We start from the raw sequence: 20,721 nt of genomic DNA on the forward strand, positions 1-20,721 counted from the left end.
TGCGGCACATCAGCTGTGTGACTTTGGACCCCTTCCCTGCCCCTACCTCAGCATTCACTGTAACCTTTACCCTGCTTCATCTTTCATCAGTCCTTGTCATGACCTGACATTTATTTTATTTATATCTACATATGCAACTGTGTGTGTATAAATATATGTATATGTATAACAGTGGTACATGTAGACATAGAAACCATAAAAAAGTACTGGTTTACTTTTTATTGTCTGCCTCAACTAGAATGTAAGCTCCATGAGGATACTGGCTTTATCTTGTTCATTCCTTGATACAGAGAACAGTTGCCAGTATCTAGTTTTGGTGCTCAGTAAAAGTTTTTTGAATGGATGAATGAATGAAGTTACCTACTATACTTTTGTCTCTTCCAATATAAATTGAAGATAATAATACTCTTTCTGACTCACTGATTTGGGTTAGACACTGCAAGGCTACTTGAGTAGGAAAGGGGTATCTCCAAGCTCTCCAATAAGAAATATCCCTACAGCATTTCAAGAGGCTCACAATTTAGCAGGAAAAGACCACTCATGTCCATACCACTGTAAGATTAGATTCAGTTGTCTACTTAGCCAAGGATGCAGAAACTTTTCAGAAGAAGATGGCCACGTAAGGCAAAAGCAAATGCAGGATATCTCAGTTCACTTGACCATGGTCCCCAGAGTTTCTAATGATGACACTGTCTACATAGGATAGGGCATTGTTGAATCTGAGACACTCATTTTCTTACTAATGGCTGTAATGTGGAGCTTATGACACTATTCACGGAGTACTTATACATCTGTGTGATTTTGTTTAATGTGATATTTTAAACATTGGGCTCTATTGGTTCTTGTTGGTGCCAACAAGTCCACATCCTCACCCTGAAGAAAAAACAAAATTAAAGCCTAGGAATCTCCAGGTGGTTCATCTCTATCTCCAGCCCATTTCTCCACAATTTGCTACCTTACTCTCATTACCCTTTGAGCTATGTGTTTCCAACCCTGAGTATGTTTGGGCCATACACTCTTCTAGATACTACGGCTACAGCAGTATAGGGGAGGATAATAATTTTCCCTCTGCCCTTCTAGGTTCTTGGCTGAGACTCCTGTAATGAAAGACAGATTAACAGGAGAAAAACAGAAGTTTAATAACAAGTATACCTCCTGTATACATGGGAGATACCCAGGAAAACTGAGAAACTCCCTGAAATGGCCCAAGCCACCACCTTAAATACCACCTCCAGTTAAAGACAAAAGAAAGATGTTGGGGAAGAGGGGAGGCCAGTTATAGGAAGTTACCAGGAAAAGCACAATAAACAAGGGTAAGGTTGTTATGCAGATTTAAGTCGGTGTTTTCTCCATTGATGAGTTTTTAGAGATTTAGTCATCCCTCTCTTCCTGGTACAGAGAGGGAGGAGACACCCTTACAAATGGAAATTTCCCTTAAAAAGGGTAACTACTCAGTTTTCAGAGCTTCTCCTGTGTCTGCTCAAATAATCAGCTCAAAATAATCCTTAAGCCTAAAAGTCATATTTTGGGGTGGCAAATTCTGCTCCCCTTCAGTGGCGAATAAACGAAACTCTGCCCTTACGGAGCTTACGAAAGAGAGGGGAAGCAGATAATAAATGCACTTAAAAAAGAATATGCAAGTAAATATAAAATATTCCACATGGTGAGAAATGTTATAGAGAGTCACAAAATAGGATTAAAGGGAATGGGAAGGTAGGGCAGGCACTGTTTTATATAGGGTGTAAGAGAAGACCCAGAAGAGAGAAAGGAGTGAGCCCTGTGAATATCAGTGAGAAAAACTTTAGCAACTTTGTAGCAAGTACAAAAAGCCCTGAGATAGGCACCTGCCAGGTATGTCCAAAGAAGGCCAACAAGGGAGACAGAAAATGAGGTTAGACGGTTATGTGGTAGCCCGATCAGGAAGATCTTATAAGTCATTGAAAGGGATTTGCTTTTAGTCTTCATGAGATGGGGGCCATTGAGGACTGACTTGATCTGTCCCAGATTTTTTAAGGATTAGTTGGAATTCTTTTTTAAAAATAGACTCTAAGGGGGCAATTGCAGAAACGAGAAGACCGGTTAGAGATTATTGCAGTAATCAAAGTGAGAGACCATGGGAGCTGGACCAGGAGGGTAGTGGTGGAGAGCACGAGAAGTGGCCGGTTCTGGGTGAATGTTGAAGGAAGAGCCATCAGGATTTGCTGTGATATTAGACCCTATATGTAAGTGAAAGAAAGAGTGAAAGATAACTTCATATTTGCTCAGATATCAAACAATGATCTTCCAGTATTATTTTCCTCATAAAGTCAGGTGACTGTAAGACACTCTCCAATGTTTTATGTTCTGTAATTCTAGTAATTCAAACATTATTGCTTCAAACTATAACGAGCCAAATAAAAGCATAACACGTAGTTTTCTTTTTACTGGGAGCCTACTAAATGCTGAGAACTGTGCTAGTGACAGAGCCAAGAGTAGACAGAGTGCCACTCCTCTGGCATTCTCACTTTCCCACACTAATCTTATATTTCTCATAATGGAAGAAAATAAAAGAAAGTAACCTCAAGATCTCATCTGTTATTTTTTGCATTTAATTGGACATATGTTTTCCAAATAAGATACAGATCTTTAAGAAGGGTACCTTGAAAATAGTATCCTAGGTCACAGACCCATTGATTTAAAGAAATAAGTAAAATTAAATGTATGCATAATTTATAGAGGGTTATATTTTCCCCCGGGTCTCTGGTTTTATGACTTGTGTATGAAAATAATTATTATTTATCTAACCTAATAACTCGGTAATGTTGCTAGTTAATGGTTTAAGTCTGATTCTTGGAGGTATAATGTCATCTGTAGAACTAAAGTGACACAAGAGAGAAGATGTCATTCACTTGCTATTTTGTTTACTAAACAAAGGCCATTTCCTTCTAATATAAGGTTATGTACTGTAAAATAAAATGGCCTCTATTATAATGAATATCAAAGTTTTATAAAATAGCTTAGAGACTTACTGTTTGTGGTCCGGTACACTTATTTATACTTCTTATGAATAGACATTTTTATTATTATAGAAAAGAAACACGTCCCTATTTTGTGTTCTCAAATTGACCTTTTAATACTGAACATTTTTTATTGCACAGTTTGATTTGCTTTTTTGTGGGGAAGGAAATAGTGTAAATTTTCTGTGAACATTTTTCACTGGGTACTTTTCAAAAGGTAGGAGTGTGATAAATATCTGATATATGAATAAGTGGATAAATTAATGAATAAATGAAATAGGTCTTATCTGCTGTCCAAAGTACTAAACGAATGCCATTAGATGACTAAGAACTTTCTGGAAAAATAATCCTAAATTGTTTCACTCTTAAATGTTATTCTTCCATTTTTATTTTTCACTGATTCATTTCTTTATATTGCATAAATGAAGAAGTAATTATGTGTGATGCAAACCAGTATGTGTTATACAAACAGACCAAAATTCTTTTTCTGTTGTGAGTCAGAATGAAGGTTTTAGGATGCTCAGAGTATTTTTTTGATTGTGTGAATGTGATCACCCCAGAGTTTTAGTGAGACAATGTCAGTGCTCTTCTCCAGATATTGTCATCCTCCAAGAGTCACAGAAGGTGAATACTATCCTGTTTCAATCCATTTTTCATCTAACAGTAGTTATTTTTTATATTGACCCTGTCCCATTGCAGACAATGATCAGGGCTTAAGAAAACAGCAGTAGTTTATAACATGCCAGAAAGTATTAATTTTTAACATGTAGTTTGAAATAATTGGGCAGCAAACATTAGATGTATTATTATGTATTAGAGAGCTCAATAGGCACATATTTCATTTAGCTTCTTTCTCCCTTACGTGCCCTCTGCCCATTCATTGTGTAAATAATGAGGGAATATGAATGGTATGGCTAGAATAGTACAGAGGTACTTAGTTCCTTGCGTTTTAAGACAGTATATAATGAGTAACTTTAATTCTCAGTGAATAGTATTTCTCCCTTCATTCTTAAGTTCCCATTATACTTTTTTAAAATTAGGCATCTATTTACTTATATAAATTAATGAAGGAAAAAAATTAAAATAATTATGTCTGCTATTTGAGATGTTTTAAAACTCAAGGTAGGACATAACCATGTGGCATGATATACAAATAATCTATAAATCTCTTCATAATCAAATGAAAACATAAATGGTGTGTAATTTAAGAATTCACTCTTTTTTTATCACATTGTGCCATATTATAAATTTTAAGACTATTTTTTCAAATATATATTAGTAGAGGAAAGAAAATTATAATTTTTATATCAAATTTATACTTAAATGCATATCCTAGTAGAAACAATTATTGAAATTTCTATATTTTTGCTTTTTGATATCATATAAACTTGCCTGGTAAAATTCCTCAATTTATTCATAATTTCTAAAGCCTCTCTATATTCCATGGGTTAAATCAATGAAAAACCATGTATTGAATGCGTTCTTTGTAAAAGGCCCTGTTTAGCCATGCTCTCTGCTCTCAAGGAAAATGAGAGAAATGAAAGATATTTGATAATTTGTTAAAGAGTACATTGGGGGAAGGGAGTGGACAAGAAACAAGAATAGGATTTCCAAAGGTCTTTTATAGTAGGGATTTAAAAAATAGCATACAGGGGCTTCCCTGGTGGTGCAGTGGTTGAGAATCTGCCTGCTAATGCAGGGGACACGGATTCGAGCCCTGGTCTGGGAGGATCCCACATGCCGCAGAGCAACTAGGCCCGTGAGCCACAACTACTGAGCCTGCGCGTCTGGAGCCTGTGCTCTGCAACAAGAGAGGCCGCGATAGTGAGAGGCCCGTGCACCGCGATGAAGAGTGGCCCCCGCTTGCCACAACTAGAGGAAGCCCTCGCACAGAAACGAAGACCCAACACAGCCAAAAATAAATTAATTAATTAATTAATTAATTTTTTTAAAAAATAGCATACAGCGGTCTAAATTGCAAGAGCCACCCAACAAATATTGGGGTAATTTATTGAATTTCTTTTACGTGACTGGCTGTATTAAAAATAAGCTTAATTCTCAAGGGATTTCTAAATTGACCTTTTACCATATTTAGCAGAACTTAAACATTTTACTTTTCCCTTCTAATTTTATTAAAGAATACTTTATCCGCTTACTTTGTAAGCATCTGGGTATTGAAAAGCAGTCAAAGGGCAAGTGTTCCATAATGTTAGTTCAGTTGAAGTCATCACATATTTACTTAAGTACTTTCTGTGTGTCAAGCACATGGTTGGTGTTTGGAATAATAAATTGAGCAAATCAGATGGGGTCTCTGTCCTTGAGGAGCTTAAAGTCTAGCGAATGAGCCATACATTAACAGATATTCATACAAAGAATGCATTTTAAAGTGGGATATGGCCCCATCCTGAGGCTGTGGAAGGCATCTCTGAAGAAATGACATTTGAACCGGAAGTTAAGTAACTAAGGGAAGATGGAAGAGGAGAGAGGTAACAATCAACTGGGAGAGAGTGGCTTGGAGGTGGGAAGGAGAATGGCCTTTCAAGGCAATGAAAGGTAAATCAGACAATGACTAGGTTAAATAGCGACTTGACATGCGACCAGAGAGGTAACAGGGGCCAGACCCTGTGAGGTGTAAGCCAGGTGCAGGAGGGTAGTCCTGACCCTGAGAGCAATGGAAGCCATTGTAGGGATTTTGTTTTGTTTTGTTTTGCTGTTTTTTAAATTTTTATTGGAGTAGAGTCGATTTACAATTTTGTGTTAATTTCTGCTGTATAGCAGTGTGAATCAGTTATACATATACATATACCCACTCTTTTTTAGATTCTTTTCCCATATAGGTCATTACAGAGTATTGAGAAGAGTTCCCTGTGCTATACAGTAGGTCCTTATTAGTTATCTCTTTGTAGGAGAGATCACGTTCATGTTCCATGCAGATGACTCTGGCTGCAGTGTGGAGACCGGACTAGAGGGAAGAGTGGATGCAGGGAAGGGAAGCTTTCAAGGAAGTCAGTATCAAGACATCGTCCATGTTTCTGGCATGTGCAGCTGGATGATAGGTCTCTAGACTCAGGAAATACTGGAAGACGAGCCCGGTTTTTTGGTTTGTTTGGTTTTGGGGGTTTTCTTTGTGGGGGGAGGAGATTGGGGATGAAATAATGAGTTTATTTTGAGGCATGTTGAATCTGAAGTGCCCTTAAGATATTTGTGAAGACATTGAAAAGGCAGGTGAGTATTTAGAAGTAGAACTGAAAAGAAAGGTCTGACATGGATATAAACAATGTGGAAATGATGAAAGCAAAATGAATGAATAAATGGATGAGTGAATCAGTGAAACTTTGAATTAATCGTGAATCAGTGAAAGAAATATTTGAGGGTAAGAAAAGAACATGGAAAAATATATGTGATTTTTTTTAAACCATTCATTCATTCATTCATTCATTCATTGAAAAACTATCAGTTCACTTTGCCCCTAGCTTTTTTAAATGAGGAGGCAATTTCAATATTACTTTTGGTGGTAGTACCCAATGTTTGTCATTTCTAATACTGTTAATCTAGTTTGACAGTAAAATGGCTCTAGAATAACGTTTGTTTATTTAACTTATTTGCTTACTTAAGGATTCACTGATAGTTAAGTGTTTCCTTTAAGATCTTAAATTATTTCATCCTTGATAACTTTATAGTGCCACAAATAACAATGACAACTGGAAAATGAAAGAGAAAAATATTTTTCACTCTATTCAGAAATGTCCCTAATTCTGTACAAATAAACTATCAGTCAAAGAAAGAAATTTATAAAAACACCGTTCATAGAAAGAAACCTGTTTCCTTTGGAAACTTTTCTTCTCTGGGAAGAAAACCAGGAGAGTAACCGGGTTTGCTTCTTGGGAGTCTTGCTATCTGGCCAATGGAACTCACTGTAACATGTGAAACAATGTAACAATGAAATACCTGGACACAGAATACAGCTTTGTGCTATTCTCAAATGACTGGGATTTAACAATGACAACACCGAAAGTGTCTCTTGTTGTTTTTTTCACATCTCAAGGCATGTATATTGGTTTACCTAAAATAAAGACATTTCCCTAGTTTTTCTATGATTTAAAAAAACAAATTAAAAGAGAAAATTATCTTGAAAAAAGTGTATTATATCCAGATTTTCTCCCTTCCTCTGTTAAGAGAGGGTTAACAATACCTACTTCACAATCAGTGGCTGTAAGGTTAAATTAAAATAAGAGATAAGAAAGCCTTTGAGAAAACTAAATGGCAATTCAAATGATACATAGTGTTAAATGACTGTCTAGTTACAGAGGAAGAGGGGGTTGTTCACCAAGGCACCTTAGAACTAGATGAAAGAAAACAAAGATGGATGAAAAAATATATGGGTTAAATTTGTCAGTAAAAAAGGTTTGAATGAGGTAAAAGCAGCTGGTGATCATTCTTCTGTATTTACAGTGTGGTCTCTATGTAGCTACAGTAAAGGACGAAGATGTCAACCATAGTGGTCTGAAGTAATATTTACTATTGGCAGCCAGTGCTAGCCATCTTGGTGGGCCTTCCCTGGGCTACTGCTCCAAACCGGCTACTGAAAGAGGTCACTGCCCAGAGCTATTTGACTGTATATACCTTTTCTCTTATTTTTCTCTTTCCATTTTCAAGGCTTTATTTATTTAGAAGGAAAAACACTACAACATTGAAAAAGTTTTACCTGATGTATTTATGTCTGTTCTTTTCTTTATAAAAGAGAGGAATTAGCCTTTTCCCCATCATCTTTATTAACCCCCTATTTTTGAGCTGAATTGAAACCATTTTATGAAATATTTGAATATTGCTTAAAAAGGAACATTTAATGCAGAAGGGCCACTGCAGTTTTCAGCAGTGCATGTTCTTCCTATTCATCTTGTTGCCATTTGTCTGTACCCTGTTGGGAAGAGCAGACAGGCAGTTTTCTGATCTGACATATCAGATATACTGCCTCTCCATAGCATGAAACGTTCATATTTTCATAGATGCAAGAAAACATGGTCATGGTCTAGAATCCCCTAGATTTTGAGAAGAGATAAGAATAGATTTCTGTCACTGCTGAATCTAAAACCAGCCTGGTGGCACTGGAATACAATGCTCATCTTCCACAATTGCTGTTAACAGTTGCAGAGTTAATAATGTGAGGGGGCTTGTTACATCATTGCTGGACTGAAAAGTGGTTTACTCTTGCCTGCCTGAGCTTGATCTGCTCTAGCATCTTCTGCCTGTGTACCTGTGACTTGGACATATCAGGAGTCCTCAATTAAGCAGGAGGAAAGGATACAAAAAAGGTGTGAATTTTATATATCTTTTTCTCATTTTTTTTAACTTTAAGAAACAAGGGAAACTGGATATTTCAGGAAGCTTTTTATATTACAGTATGAGAAGGTCAGAGAACCACCGCTTTCAAACACTATCTGTTGAAGGAAATCTCTATTCACCTATTGGGTGTCAGAAATTTACTTAAATTTTTTATTTGAAGCTCTTCTCTTTGAATTACTCATTTCTTCTGAAGTTGTTTAAATATTGTTGCTTTAAACATACACACGTGCACAGCAAAAGCTGTAAATCTCTTGAAGGGTGAAACTGTATTTCCTTCATGTTAAGGCCTTATTCCCATAGGTAGCACAGTGCCTGGCATGTAGGACAACTGAGTAATGTGTGTATTAAAGAATCAAATGTAGATTATTAGTTAGGGAATCTTAAAAATTTTGCAGCACAAAATATACACAATTTTTAAAAGTACTATTTGATAATGGTACTTGGTAGAAAAAAGTCAATTCCCCTTATTTGCTCCAAAGGGCATAATATACTCAAAATATTATCTAATGCTAAGTTATTTAATATGCAAGAGAAAAGCCATGGGAAATAAATAACAGGTGAAGCAAGACATCAACATAGAAAAATATATAATCAGAGGCATAAGAATGGCATTTCTAAGATAGTATTGCCCTTACACTTTCTCAGTGCATGTGGTAATGATGGTTCCTACTGAAGGACATTCTTAGACATGGAGGTCTTTGTGCACCCAGTCAGCTATTTATAGGCAGTGATCGGTGCTCATTTCCCTGCCCACTGTGTTAATGTTCATCCCTTGGAGGTACAAGGACTTGTCATAGGATTGATTCCATAAGCCATGTCTTTTGTAACTTACCATGAATGTAGATGGTGAGCATGGCACACCCAGGACTAAGTTCAATATCACTCATTTCTTTTAAGGTTCCTAATAGCTCAGTTATTTTTTCCTTTGTCACTTTTGAACTGTACAACACTACAGATGTTTGAATAGACAGAAGTAACCTTTATTAAAGTGATATTCTGTGAATGGTACTACCTCCCTCATTTTTCATATGCTAATATCAAGACTTCATTGCATATAAAGATATCTGTAATATTGCACACAGGATTTTTTTTTTAACATCTTTATTGGAGTATAATTGCTTTACAGTGGTGTGTTAGTTTCTGCTTTATAACAAAGTGAATCAAGTTATACATATACATATGTCCCCATATCTCTTCCCTCTTGCGTCTCTCTCCCTCCCACCCTCCCTATCCCACCCCTCTAGGTGGTCACAGAGCACGGAGGTGATCTCCCTGTGCTATGCGGCTGCTTCCCACTAGCTATCTATTTTACATTTGGTAGTGTATATATGTCCATGCCGCTGTCTCACTTTGTCCCAGCTTACCCTTCCCCCTCCCCATATCCTCAAGTCCATTCTCTAGTAGGTCTGCGTCTTTATTCCCTGCTTGCCCCTAGGTTCTTCATGACCATTTTTTTATTTTTATTTTTTTTTAGATTCCATATATATGTGTTAGCATATGGTATTTGTTTTTCTCTTTCTGACTTACTTCACTCTGTATGACAGTCTCTAGGTCCATCCACCTCCCTACAAATACCTCCATTTCATTTCTTTTTATGGCTGAGTAATATTCCATTGTATATATGTGCCACATCTTCTTTATCCATTCATCTGTTGATGGACACTTAGGTTGCTTCCATGTCCTGGCTATTGTAAATAGAGCTGCAATGAACATTTTGGTGCATGACTCTTTTTGAATTATGGTTTTCTCAGGGTATATGCCCAGTAGTGGGATTGCTGGGTCATATAGTAGTTCTATTTTTAGTTTTTTAAGGAACCTCCATACTGTTCTCCATAGTGGCTGTATGAATTTACATTCCCACCAACAGTGCAAGAGGGTTCCCTTTTCTCCACATCCTCTCCAGCATTTATTGTTTGTAGATTTTTTGATGATGGCCATTCTGACCGGTGGTGCACAGGATTTTAACTTGAAATTTTTGAGAATAATAAAAGGATTAGATGAACATATATAAATCCTTGCTCTAGAAATTTTTCTTTAGGGCCAGATAGTCAATATTTTAGGCTTTCCAGATCATCTCCATCACAGCTACTCAACTGTGCCATTGTAGGACAAAAGCAGCTATAGAAAATATGTAAACTAAACGGCATGACTGTGTTTCAATAAAGCTTTGGCCTGTGGGTCAAACATTTAAAAAGGGTTACATCCCTCTTCTAAGCCTTTCTATCTCTTTTTCCCTTTGAGACCAGGCTCAAATCCTCCTCCCCCCACCAGCTTCTTCTCCTCTTCATCCCTGTTGTCTGATCTGTGTGTTATTACCTTCCAAAACGAATGTCTTGTTTCTCCAACTACATTGTTAGCTATTTGATTGTTTCCTTTCTTCCTTCTTTACTCCTTCCCTCCTTCCTCCTTCTACCTCCTCAGTTCTTAGTAGATGAGCCAATAGATATTTGTTCCTAAAAATGCATTTAACTCTTAACTATCATTATAAAGATATTATGAAGTAATTATTTTATTTTAATGTCTCAGGCCCTAACATAGTAGCCATTCAATGCTTCTTGTTGCTAATGAAGATCTTAATTTTTTTCCTAACAGTGTTAATAAAACTTTAGAACAGTGGTCCCCAACCTTTTTGGCACCAGGGACCATTTTCGTGGAAGACAGTTTTTCCACGGATGCGGGGATGGTTCAGGCGGTAATGCAAGCGATGGGGAGTGATGGGGAGCGGCAGATGAAGTTTCGCTCGCTAGCCCATCACTCACCTCCAGCTGTGCAGGCCGGTTCCTAGCAGGCCTTGGACCAGAACCGGTCCGTGGCCCGGGGGTTGGGGACCCCTGCTTTAGAACACGTAAGACTAGGAAGACCAATTAGGCAAAAATACGACAAAGGCCTAAACTGTAGTAGACATGGAAAAAAGATGAAAAATTAAAGACAATTTATGATTTATTGATGAGTCATTTATCTCAGACCCAAATTAAATACAGATGTTTTCCAAGTAATACTACCATACATATTAACCAGCCTTGGCAGTTGTAAGTGGAAAAAGGCTTACACAGGCATAGCAGAGTAAGTGGCACATTAACAAAGTATCTCTACGTCTAGGAGTTTTGTAAGATTCACTTATAATAATGGTTTTCTTATATTCAGGTTATTCACCCTAAGATTATGAAAACACTCCAAGTTATTTTTAGACATCTCTAAAAGTAAGGTTTATTAGTACTCTACCAGCCAGATTTTATAGGAGTTTTTGCCAGGAAAGACTCCTCTTCTTTTGGAAGGATTATTATTTTCAGCTTCCACTGACTTTTTGTGGTTTGTGGTACTTTTATCCTTACAGTTTGTAGTTAGATGTTTTTTCTTTATAATTCAAAATTGTAAGACTATACCATACAAAAATATGACTATAAGTTCTTCCCTTTTTTCCTACTTCTCCTCTTTCCTTTCTTAAGCCATGTTGGTTTACTCTGTGCAAATGTTAGTTCTGTTAGGGAATTCTACCCTTCCAAGTGTTTTTTTCCCCTTGGAAAAGAACATATAAGACATACATATGCAACCAGACTGTAACATGGAAAATGATGAGCTGCAAAAGAAGTCAGATAAAGTAGTTTGAATTGAGGAAACATGACTTCCATCAGCTCAGATGAGTGAGCAAGAGAGAATGTGTTAGAACCCTGTGTAAGTTACAGATCTCAGACTAATGGTACTGGTGTCCTGAAGAGGTCACCACACTTCCAAAAATACTTAAACTGCACTAGAGAGATGGAAACCTGTGAAATATGATTTTTACCAGTTTTCTTTGCTGATAGATGTTGACAAACAATGTAATACTGCTGACTGTAGATATCAGTTATAATGGAATTGTTTTAGCTTTAGCCTTGGTAAAAGCTTTGACTGCTTTGTAGATTTTCTCTTTTCCCTTTGCAAAGAGAATATCAGATGATCCAAAACAAAACAACAGTGTCAATAAATTGCTTTATTTCTGCTTGCAAGTATAATTTGACAATGTGTTTGTTATGTAAAATGTTAAGAAATTAATCACTCTTCCAATTCTATAGCATACCCGTTGACTTAAATCAAATCTGAACCAAGTTATTTGTTTAAAATGTTGCAATTTTGCCTTATTCTGAGAAACAAATGGATATTCACATTCTACTTGTGCTGATGTCCTTGATTGTAGGCTGCCACTGTATTTCAAGATGATTATTACTGATGCATCCTGTCTTCATACACATATAACATTTGCATTGCATTTTGCCTTTGGGATGTCACTCTTTGTAAGTAGACAAACACATAGTTTGAGTGAAGACAAATGGCATTTTAAGCATAATGTTATTTTCCAGTTCTTCTTCTTGTATGAATGAAAATTATTCAGCAGTTCAGAGGAAGGACTTAAGTGAAGTAAATAAAGAAAAAGTATATCCATATGTGATCAGGCTTTTTGAAAATGTCAGAACATAAGATGAATGGAATTTCAAGGTTTATGATAAAAGATTTAGCTACCTTCTGTCAATATGCGTCAGAACTCTTGGATGAGAACCTGTTGTGAGACAATTTGTCCAAGCTTTTCGGTTTCCATTTTATCTAACATCTGGGATTTTACTTTTATTCTAAGGGACTTTGTTGACAATACTGATTCTTTCTCAGGTGTAGTATGTTAACTCCATTATGCTCATAATGTTACAAATACAGAAAAGTTTTCTTCCCTGCAGGATAACATCCTAGAATGGTAAAGGTCATCCATTAAGCGTTGAGCTTGTTTTTCTATACATGGATGAGTTCACTGTATGAAATTCTATGGGTCAGAAGTATCATTGACTACAACAGAATGATTCCCATGTGCTTTTAATGTATACAATTCTACAAGTTCATGCCAAACAAGGAAATATCAAGCTCTTATAAATCATTTAGGCATAGTTATATACTCAAGTAGGGGTAAATGTACATTTATCATTTTGTGAATTTAAAATATCAGTGCTGGGAAACCATGAGTAAGATGAGGTCCCTGGGAGTAGGGTTTTCAGATGCCTGCATTTTTGTAACAATTAGCTGTATATTATACTGATATGCTCCCTCAGTAGTGAAAATTGATGGTAGCTCTGCCTCCCAGTCACTTAGCAAAGGGACTTTGTATCAAATAGGAATCACCAAATGTTTATTGACTAAGTGATAATGTACTAACATAAATAAAAGTTATTTATAAATGGTGAACTATACAAATAGGTAATGTTATTATTTTTATTGTATAGGATCAGACCTAGAAGCTATTGTGTTGAAATAAAAAGAGAGAAAGTATTGCATACTACTTCTGGAGTATATATACCCAAGTATACCTGACATAGTTCTTAAACCCATGAAAAACATCTTTTAAATATTTTCTCCTAATTTTCTTCACTTAATAACATTGTATTCACATTTACTTTTTAAATTAAAAGCTGTGTAACCATTCTGTGGTGTATGTAAAGACTGAAGTTTTAATACTTCGATCAATGACTGCTAGGCCAAAGAAGGTTAATTTACATTTTCATCATTGCTTCTTTTAGCTAAAGAACATTTTAATCTTTCAGTCATCTCAGAACATCTCAGTCAGTATCTCTATAAGCCCATAAGTTACTCTTGTGGGCCTATGTTAGCAGTGATATTGGCCAGAAACCTTTCAAAGGAACAGAAAACTAGGTGCTTGGCAGTTTCCTTTATCCTTGTTACAATAACCAACTTGAAAGCTTTGAGAAACAAAATGCAGGGGGAAATTATTAGCAGTATTCTTCCATTCAGTGGCTTGTACAAAAGACCAATAATTCATACGGAGTATGAACACCTTGAGCACTGGTGAAATGGAAGACATTTTTCATTAGATGCCTGTATAAATTCCTAAAAATCACTGTGTGGATTCCCTTCCCTTCCTCTGTGTTCAGAAAGGCATCAGTTTTCCTTAGAAACATAACACCTGTCATCTCTAAGATTTTGCTCTGTCCTTTCTTACAGACGTTTTTGTTGGTGGTTTTCTTTACCACCTCCCTTGATGGACAGCAGCCTTCAACTGAGATCTCAAAACTGTGACTGAGCCAATTACTTAAGCTCTTGTGGGAGAAAAGCGTTTAATAGGAAGAAAATATAAGATTAGAAATGTGAGTTCTCCTTTTAAGACAAACTGACTACTACTCAGTAGGGAAAGTCTTAAATCAAATATTTTTTTTCTTTCGGTAAACTTTACTGTTCTCAAGATCCTAATACCTCAGGAGATAAATATTTAGAATTATTGGCTGTACTTTCCTCTTAGATATGTTAGAACCCTATATACAAAACAGTGGATTCAAATGATTTGTGAACCATTGTTTGGATAAATATATAACCATAAAGTAAGAAGCACTGTGAAAGTAGTGATTTAAACATCTTATAAATGCATACAAAAGATTTTATGTGAATAAGTTTACTAAGTTTTTCTTAGAGGTGAATTATATTCAAAGACTGTAAAAACATCTGCAGTTCAGCTTATTGTCTCCTCCTACTACAGGCAGATTTTTTAAATAACATAACCCCAGCAACTCATGTAACACAGTCTGTAAAAGTGGGATAATAGCAGTACTTATAGAATTTTGGTGAAGCTTGTGTTTAGCACAGTACGTAGAATATTCTAATCACTCCATCAATGTGAGTTAGTATTAGTAGTATAGTATTGTTTTCGAAATGTTAAAGTAGCAGACAGGAACTACTGGATTTTTTTTTTTTTAATCTTTTGATGTACTTCTTCTAAAATCTGATATTCCCAAGTGTTTTATATTATAAATCTTCTCATGGAAGACTTTGTTACTTGAGAGGTAGCAGTTTTAGGGTAACAGCATCCACACATTGTCCTTAATATCCTTGTTCCTAAATTGGAAATTCTTTTTAGGCATCACCTCTAGGACTCCTTGTTCTTCTGACTTGTCAGAAAGGATGAAACAGTGAGGGCTCAGACCGCTACATCCAGGGATGGCTCATTCATTTCTTAGTGCTCAGAACCTCATATCTACAGCTGTTGTTTCTTTCCTGATGCAGCCAGTAATTGACTCAGTTCCAGAAACTATACTTTCAGTCTGAGAGACTCCCTGACCTTTATTGAATTCTCTATGGAAAACTACAGTTATGTGCTTGGAAATAATTGCTGATGTACCTTTAAAACACAGAAAAATACCTCTAAACATCCACCGTGTGGTCTAGGATAGCTACTTAAGTCCAAAGGGGACTTCCTCTCCCCCTCCCTTGCACCCAGTTGTCTAGTCATCTGGGCCCCATTATATGTGCGTTCTAAGGTAAAGGCCCTGCAGCTTCCCACGCTTGCTAGATCTTAAAGCAGTCCAGCTCCATTCCTCTTGGAAGGGCTAGAGCAATAGGAGCAGTACTCCCTTGCTTTTATCCTCTGTTTACTTATTCACCTTAGCCATTATATATGGAGCTACTACACAGAAGGTGCTTGAAAAAAAGAGAGTTTGAGATCTTGATTTCAGGGCTGTGCCCATCAAAACCCAAGCATGGACAGGAAAATTTTCTAAGTCAAAGTAATTGGATAATTTTCATTTTCAATAAAGGGATTGATTAATGAATCAGAATTCACTGCCTATGCCATTTCTCACAGCTACGAACTTACAGTGACTAAAGCAAACCTCCTCCAACCTAATCTCGACTTTCTTTCATCTTGCAGACACTTACTGGAGTGTTTATTTTGTGCAAAGCATTGTATTAGGTACTGGCTGTATCACTCCTTGTAATTATATAGCTTATAATCAGGTACAGAAGGCAGATAAAAAGGTAAACACATAATTAGGTATTCACTAGTTGTGATAAAAGCTGTGATGGAAGTAAACAGGATACAATGATGAGAATAAATTGTATGGAAGGGGGAAGGGAAAATCTACTTACATGGGGAATCAGGAAAGACTTCTGAGAATTATTCATTTTGGTGAAAACTGAAGGAGTTAGCAAGGTGAAGACTGGGGGGAACAGGATCCCAGGCTCTGTTTTGAAAGGTCGCTGTGGGGTCCACCAGCCAGTAGAAAAGATTATAATAGACTCTTACCCTTTCACATACTTCCAACACATAGAAACCTATTAATAACCCCTGAATTCTTAACTGGCAAAATTCTGAGATTATTTTTTACAGTGTTTTAAATATTTATTGGCATTTATTATATGTACTTCCATCTAATCATGGTTTATCTTTCAATGTAGTCACTTTGGGGAAACAAGAAGGCTTTGTCACACATCTGTATTGAATGCCAGTACAAAATTCTAAATACAGATCATTTTAAGGTTATCTGCCTTTGGGGATTATCTTTGCTGTATTTATTACAACACATAATGAAGACTTGTATATATATTGTGTGTTTGTCATACCTAAAATAATAATAAATTATTAATGTTAATTCATACAAAGCATACTTCAACTCTTGTTACATTTTCATTTTTAAAGATTACTGTTTTAAGAAAGGTATTCCTAATTAACTATATTAGGAGTCATAAAAAGCAAAAATATCCTTCATGTTTTTATGTTCAAACTTAATTTTTACATTTCACTTGGGACCCAGAATCAGCCTGTACTTTCAGAAGTAGGCCCCTGAAATCAATACATATGTTCTCTAAATAACAATTGTTATTTCATAATAGCATGGACAAAGAACATATATTTCCTCAGCCTCTCCTTCTCTACCCAATTATCAGTCACACACATCTTTGTCATACCTTTGTGAGATATACAAGTTTTTTCATGAGAGAAATACAGGTAACTATTTCTTAATTATGAAGTAGTATACTTTAAGTTCCTAGATCCTCAAGGTATATTTTTTACATGTAATCATGAACTTTGGCATATTGTGAATATCTGTGACCACTTTAAGTTGTCAGTTTCGTAGGCATAAAATAACAGTCTTCATCTTAGTAAGGCATTCACAGTAAACACTTTTAGTATCAGTACGTGATTTTAGACTGTTGTCTTTGGCCTCGTTAATAATTTGATGATATTTCTAAATTCATATTTGGGAGTTACTTAATAAAAAGCAGGAAAAATGCAGTTAGGATAGTTTGTCATCATTTGGGTGTTTGCTGCTTTATAGTATGCACTTCATCATGTGTATAATCTGTAATGCAGCAATGCACAGTGAGGATTATAAGTACTACACTGCCCACACTAACATTCAGCAATACCTATAGGTTAATCAGGCATAAAGTTCTAAAGTATGTGGATGGCAATGTATTAAAATAATGAATAGACATGTTATGCAAATAAAATGAATTGTAATTTTTATTTTAATATCTGGAGCATGCATTTAATATACTTCCTGTTAAAACTGAAATGTAGTTTTTCTTTGGAAACTTTATAAAATGATTCTAAAGTATATATAGAAAGATAAATATGCCAAAATAATGAAGAAAACATTGTAAAAGCAAAAAGGATGAAGAAGTTTCCCATTTGTGTGTTAAAACACTTTATAAACCTATAGTAATTAAAACAGTAATGTGTGGGCATAAATGTATACAAAAATATTGGGAAAATAGAATATAATGTCAAGAAACAGACTAAAGTATAGATAAAGATTTGGAGTACAATACAAGTGATATTGTAAATTAGTAGGAAAACATTTATTTTAATAAATGGTGCTGGAACAATTAGCTAACTATTGGTGCTAGGGCTGGGATGAGGGCAGAGGAATAAACTTAAATACTCACACTTCATTTTATTACAAAATGAACTCCAGATGGAGAATCTTAATAGTCTGTTAAGGTTAAATAATTATTATTGGAAATATGGAAATTTTATAACTTAAAAATTAAATGATATTTAATATGTACCTTAATATTCTCATTAATTCTTTTAAAACCTTGCGTGTCTATGTATACTAACTTGTTTATTTTTTGCTTGTTCTGTTTAATGCTAAAAGTGATATATTAAAGTTCTCTATTATTTAGTAATTTTTTCAAGACCTCCTTGAATTTCAAGCCTCTTTGCCTTTTATTTATTGCCTGTTGTGTACTTCCACATAGCAATCAACCAACCACTGTTACATAGAAACCTGGATGAAAAGGTTTGAAATAGGTGTGGTAAGCTAGATCTGAATATTCCATAACATATAAAGAGCTCTTAAAAAGCAATAAAAGAGCAAATAGAAAAATGAGCAGAGCACATGAACAGGCAGTTAATTTAGAACATGAACAGGTTTATTAATTTCTAATAAACATTTGAAAATGAAGAAATGTAAATTTAAAACAATGAAATATTTTCTGCTATCAGATTGGTAAAGATTTTTTAAATCTTTAATTCTTATTATTAATAAGTAATGAAAAACACATTCTCATATCCTCTTGGAAGAGGTATATATTGGTACAAGTTTTTTGGATTCAAATTATTAAAATGTACTAAACAAATGTAAGAATGCATACCCTTTGACACAGCAATTCACCTCTTAAGAATTTACCTCAAGGGACTTCCCTGGTGGAGCAGTGGTTAAGAATCCTCCTGCCAATGCAGGGGCACAAGTTTGAGCCCTGGTTTGGGAAGATCCCACGTGCTGCGGAGCAGCTAAGCCCTTGCACCACAACTACTGAGCCTACGCTCTAGAGCCCACGATCCACAACTACTGAGCCCACGCGCTGCAACTGCTGACGCTCACGTGCCTAGAGCCCGTGCTCTGCAATGAGAGAAGCCACCACAATGAGAAGCCTGTGCACCACAATGAAGAGTAGCCCCTGCTCGTCGCAACTAGAGAAAGCCCGCATGCAGCAGCGAAGACCCAATGCAGCCAAAAATAAATACATAAAATAAATAAATTTATTTAAAAAAAAAAAAAGAATTTACCTCAAATCAGTAATCAAAGAAGACATAAAAAATGTTTTGAAAAATATACTGTTTTGAGTTGTCTAACATATCATTGTATATAATAGCAAATTTTGGGAAACATCCTAAATCTCAACATATATGAGATTATAATTTTACTATTAATAGACATAATCACAATACTAAATAAAGTATGATCTAATTTTATAGAAATAAATTTGTATTTCTATATGCATAAATATTGATACTTTAGGACATATAGCAATGTATTAATAATTGTGAATAGGTTTTCTTTTTATATGTTTATACTTATCTCTGCTTTCAAAATGATTCAGAGTGGACATACTTTACAATTAAAAAAAAATAAAGCCATCTCCATATTTTAAAAATGATGAAGGGGCTTCCCTGGTGGCACAGTGGTTAGGAATCCGCCTGCCAATGCAGGGGACATGGGTTCGTGCCCCGGTCTGGGAAGATCCCACATGCCACGGAGCGGCTAGGCCCATGAGCCACAACTACTGAGCCTGCGCGTCTGGAGCCTGTGCTCCGCAACGGGAGAGGCCACGACAGTGAGAGGCCCATGCACCACGATGAAGAGTGGCCCCCGCTCGCCGCAACTGGAGAAAGCCCTTGCACAGAAATGAAGACCCAACACAGCCATAAATAAATAAATAAATAAATTTATTTTTAAAAAAATGATGAAGAAGATGATTAAAGATTTTATACTGTAGTAAATATCACAGTTAAAATATATTTGTTTAATAAAAAATTTGACATTTAATATGAGACTTACATATTTGGTGAACTTTAATTGATTTTTTTTCACATTTTGATGCTTAAGAGAGATCAGTTTTCCCCTGAGGAAGCTTTTTTTTATATTCCTTCCTCTCTTTACTGTACTATCCTAGCACTTATCAAAGATGACAAACTATAGTCCTCTGTTAATTTATCTGTACCTTCTATTAAATATGTCCCATGAATATGTAATATGAGCCACTATGTTATTTAAAATATTCTAGTAGCAACATTAAAATGCAAAAAGAAAAAGGTAAAATTGATTTAATAGTATAGTTTATTAACTCAATATATTAAAAATTTCTTATTTTAACATGTAATTAACATGAATCATTATTGAGGTATTTTACATTCTTTTGTTTGTTTTACAAGTTTTCAAAATCCAGTGGGTATTTTATACTTAAAGCACATTTCCATTTGGACTAAGTGCGTTTCAGATGTCACATGTGGCTAGTGGCTACCATACTGACCAGCACAGCATTAGAATGTTAATCTCTTTGAGGACCAGGGCATCTCTTTTACTCTTATATCCCCAGTGCCTAATAAGTGTCTGGAACTTAGTAAGCACTTTTAATATTTGAATCTGCTTCTGCAGAGTTTTTTCTGCTACTCCTACCTCTGTAGTATCACTTGCTCTGTTGTACTTTTCATTTACATGCCTATCTCCTGTAATAACTGTGTGTTCCTCAAAAGAGCAACCATGTTTTATTCAACTTTATATGCCTGATATAGTAGATGTTCCATACATGGTTATTGGAAGGAAGTTGGGGAAAAAGAGAAAATACT

General features: G+C 35.6%; 1 protein-coding gene across 7 annotated transcripts in view; it reads left to right on the top strand.

Annotated features, from left to right (window-relative positions):
- FER (FER tyrosine kinase) overlaps positions 1 to 20,721 on the top strand; it is a 462,877-nt gene that overhangs the window by 365,158 nt on the left and 76,998 nt on the right. Inside the window, exon 18 of one of the 7 annotated variants that reach the window (XM_059916868.1) lies at positions 5,903 to 6,114. The exons of the other annotated variants lie outside the window; for them this stretch is intronic. Within the exon in view, the coding sequence (XP_059772851.1) occupies positions 5,903 to 5,933 (31 nt within the window). The 3' untranslated portion in view covers positions 5,934 to 6,114. Of the gene's footprint in view, positions 1 to 5,902; positions 6,115 to 20,721 lie in introns of those variants that run through there. 7 annotated transcript variants of the gene reach the window in all.

This window comes from Balaenoptera ricei, chromosome 3, assembly GCF_028023285.1.
Source record: "Balaenoptera ricei isolate mBalRic1 chromosome 3, mBalRic1.hap2, whole genome shotgun sequence".
Taxonomy (NCBI): Eukaryota; Metazoa; Chordata; class Mammalia; order Artiodactyla; family Balaenopteridae; genus Balaenoptera; species Balaenoptera ricei.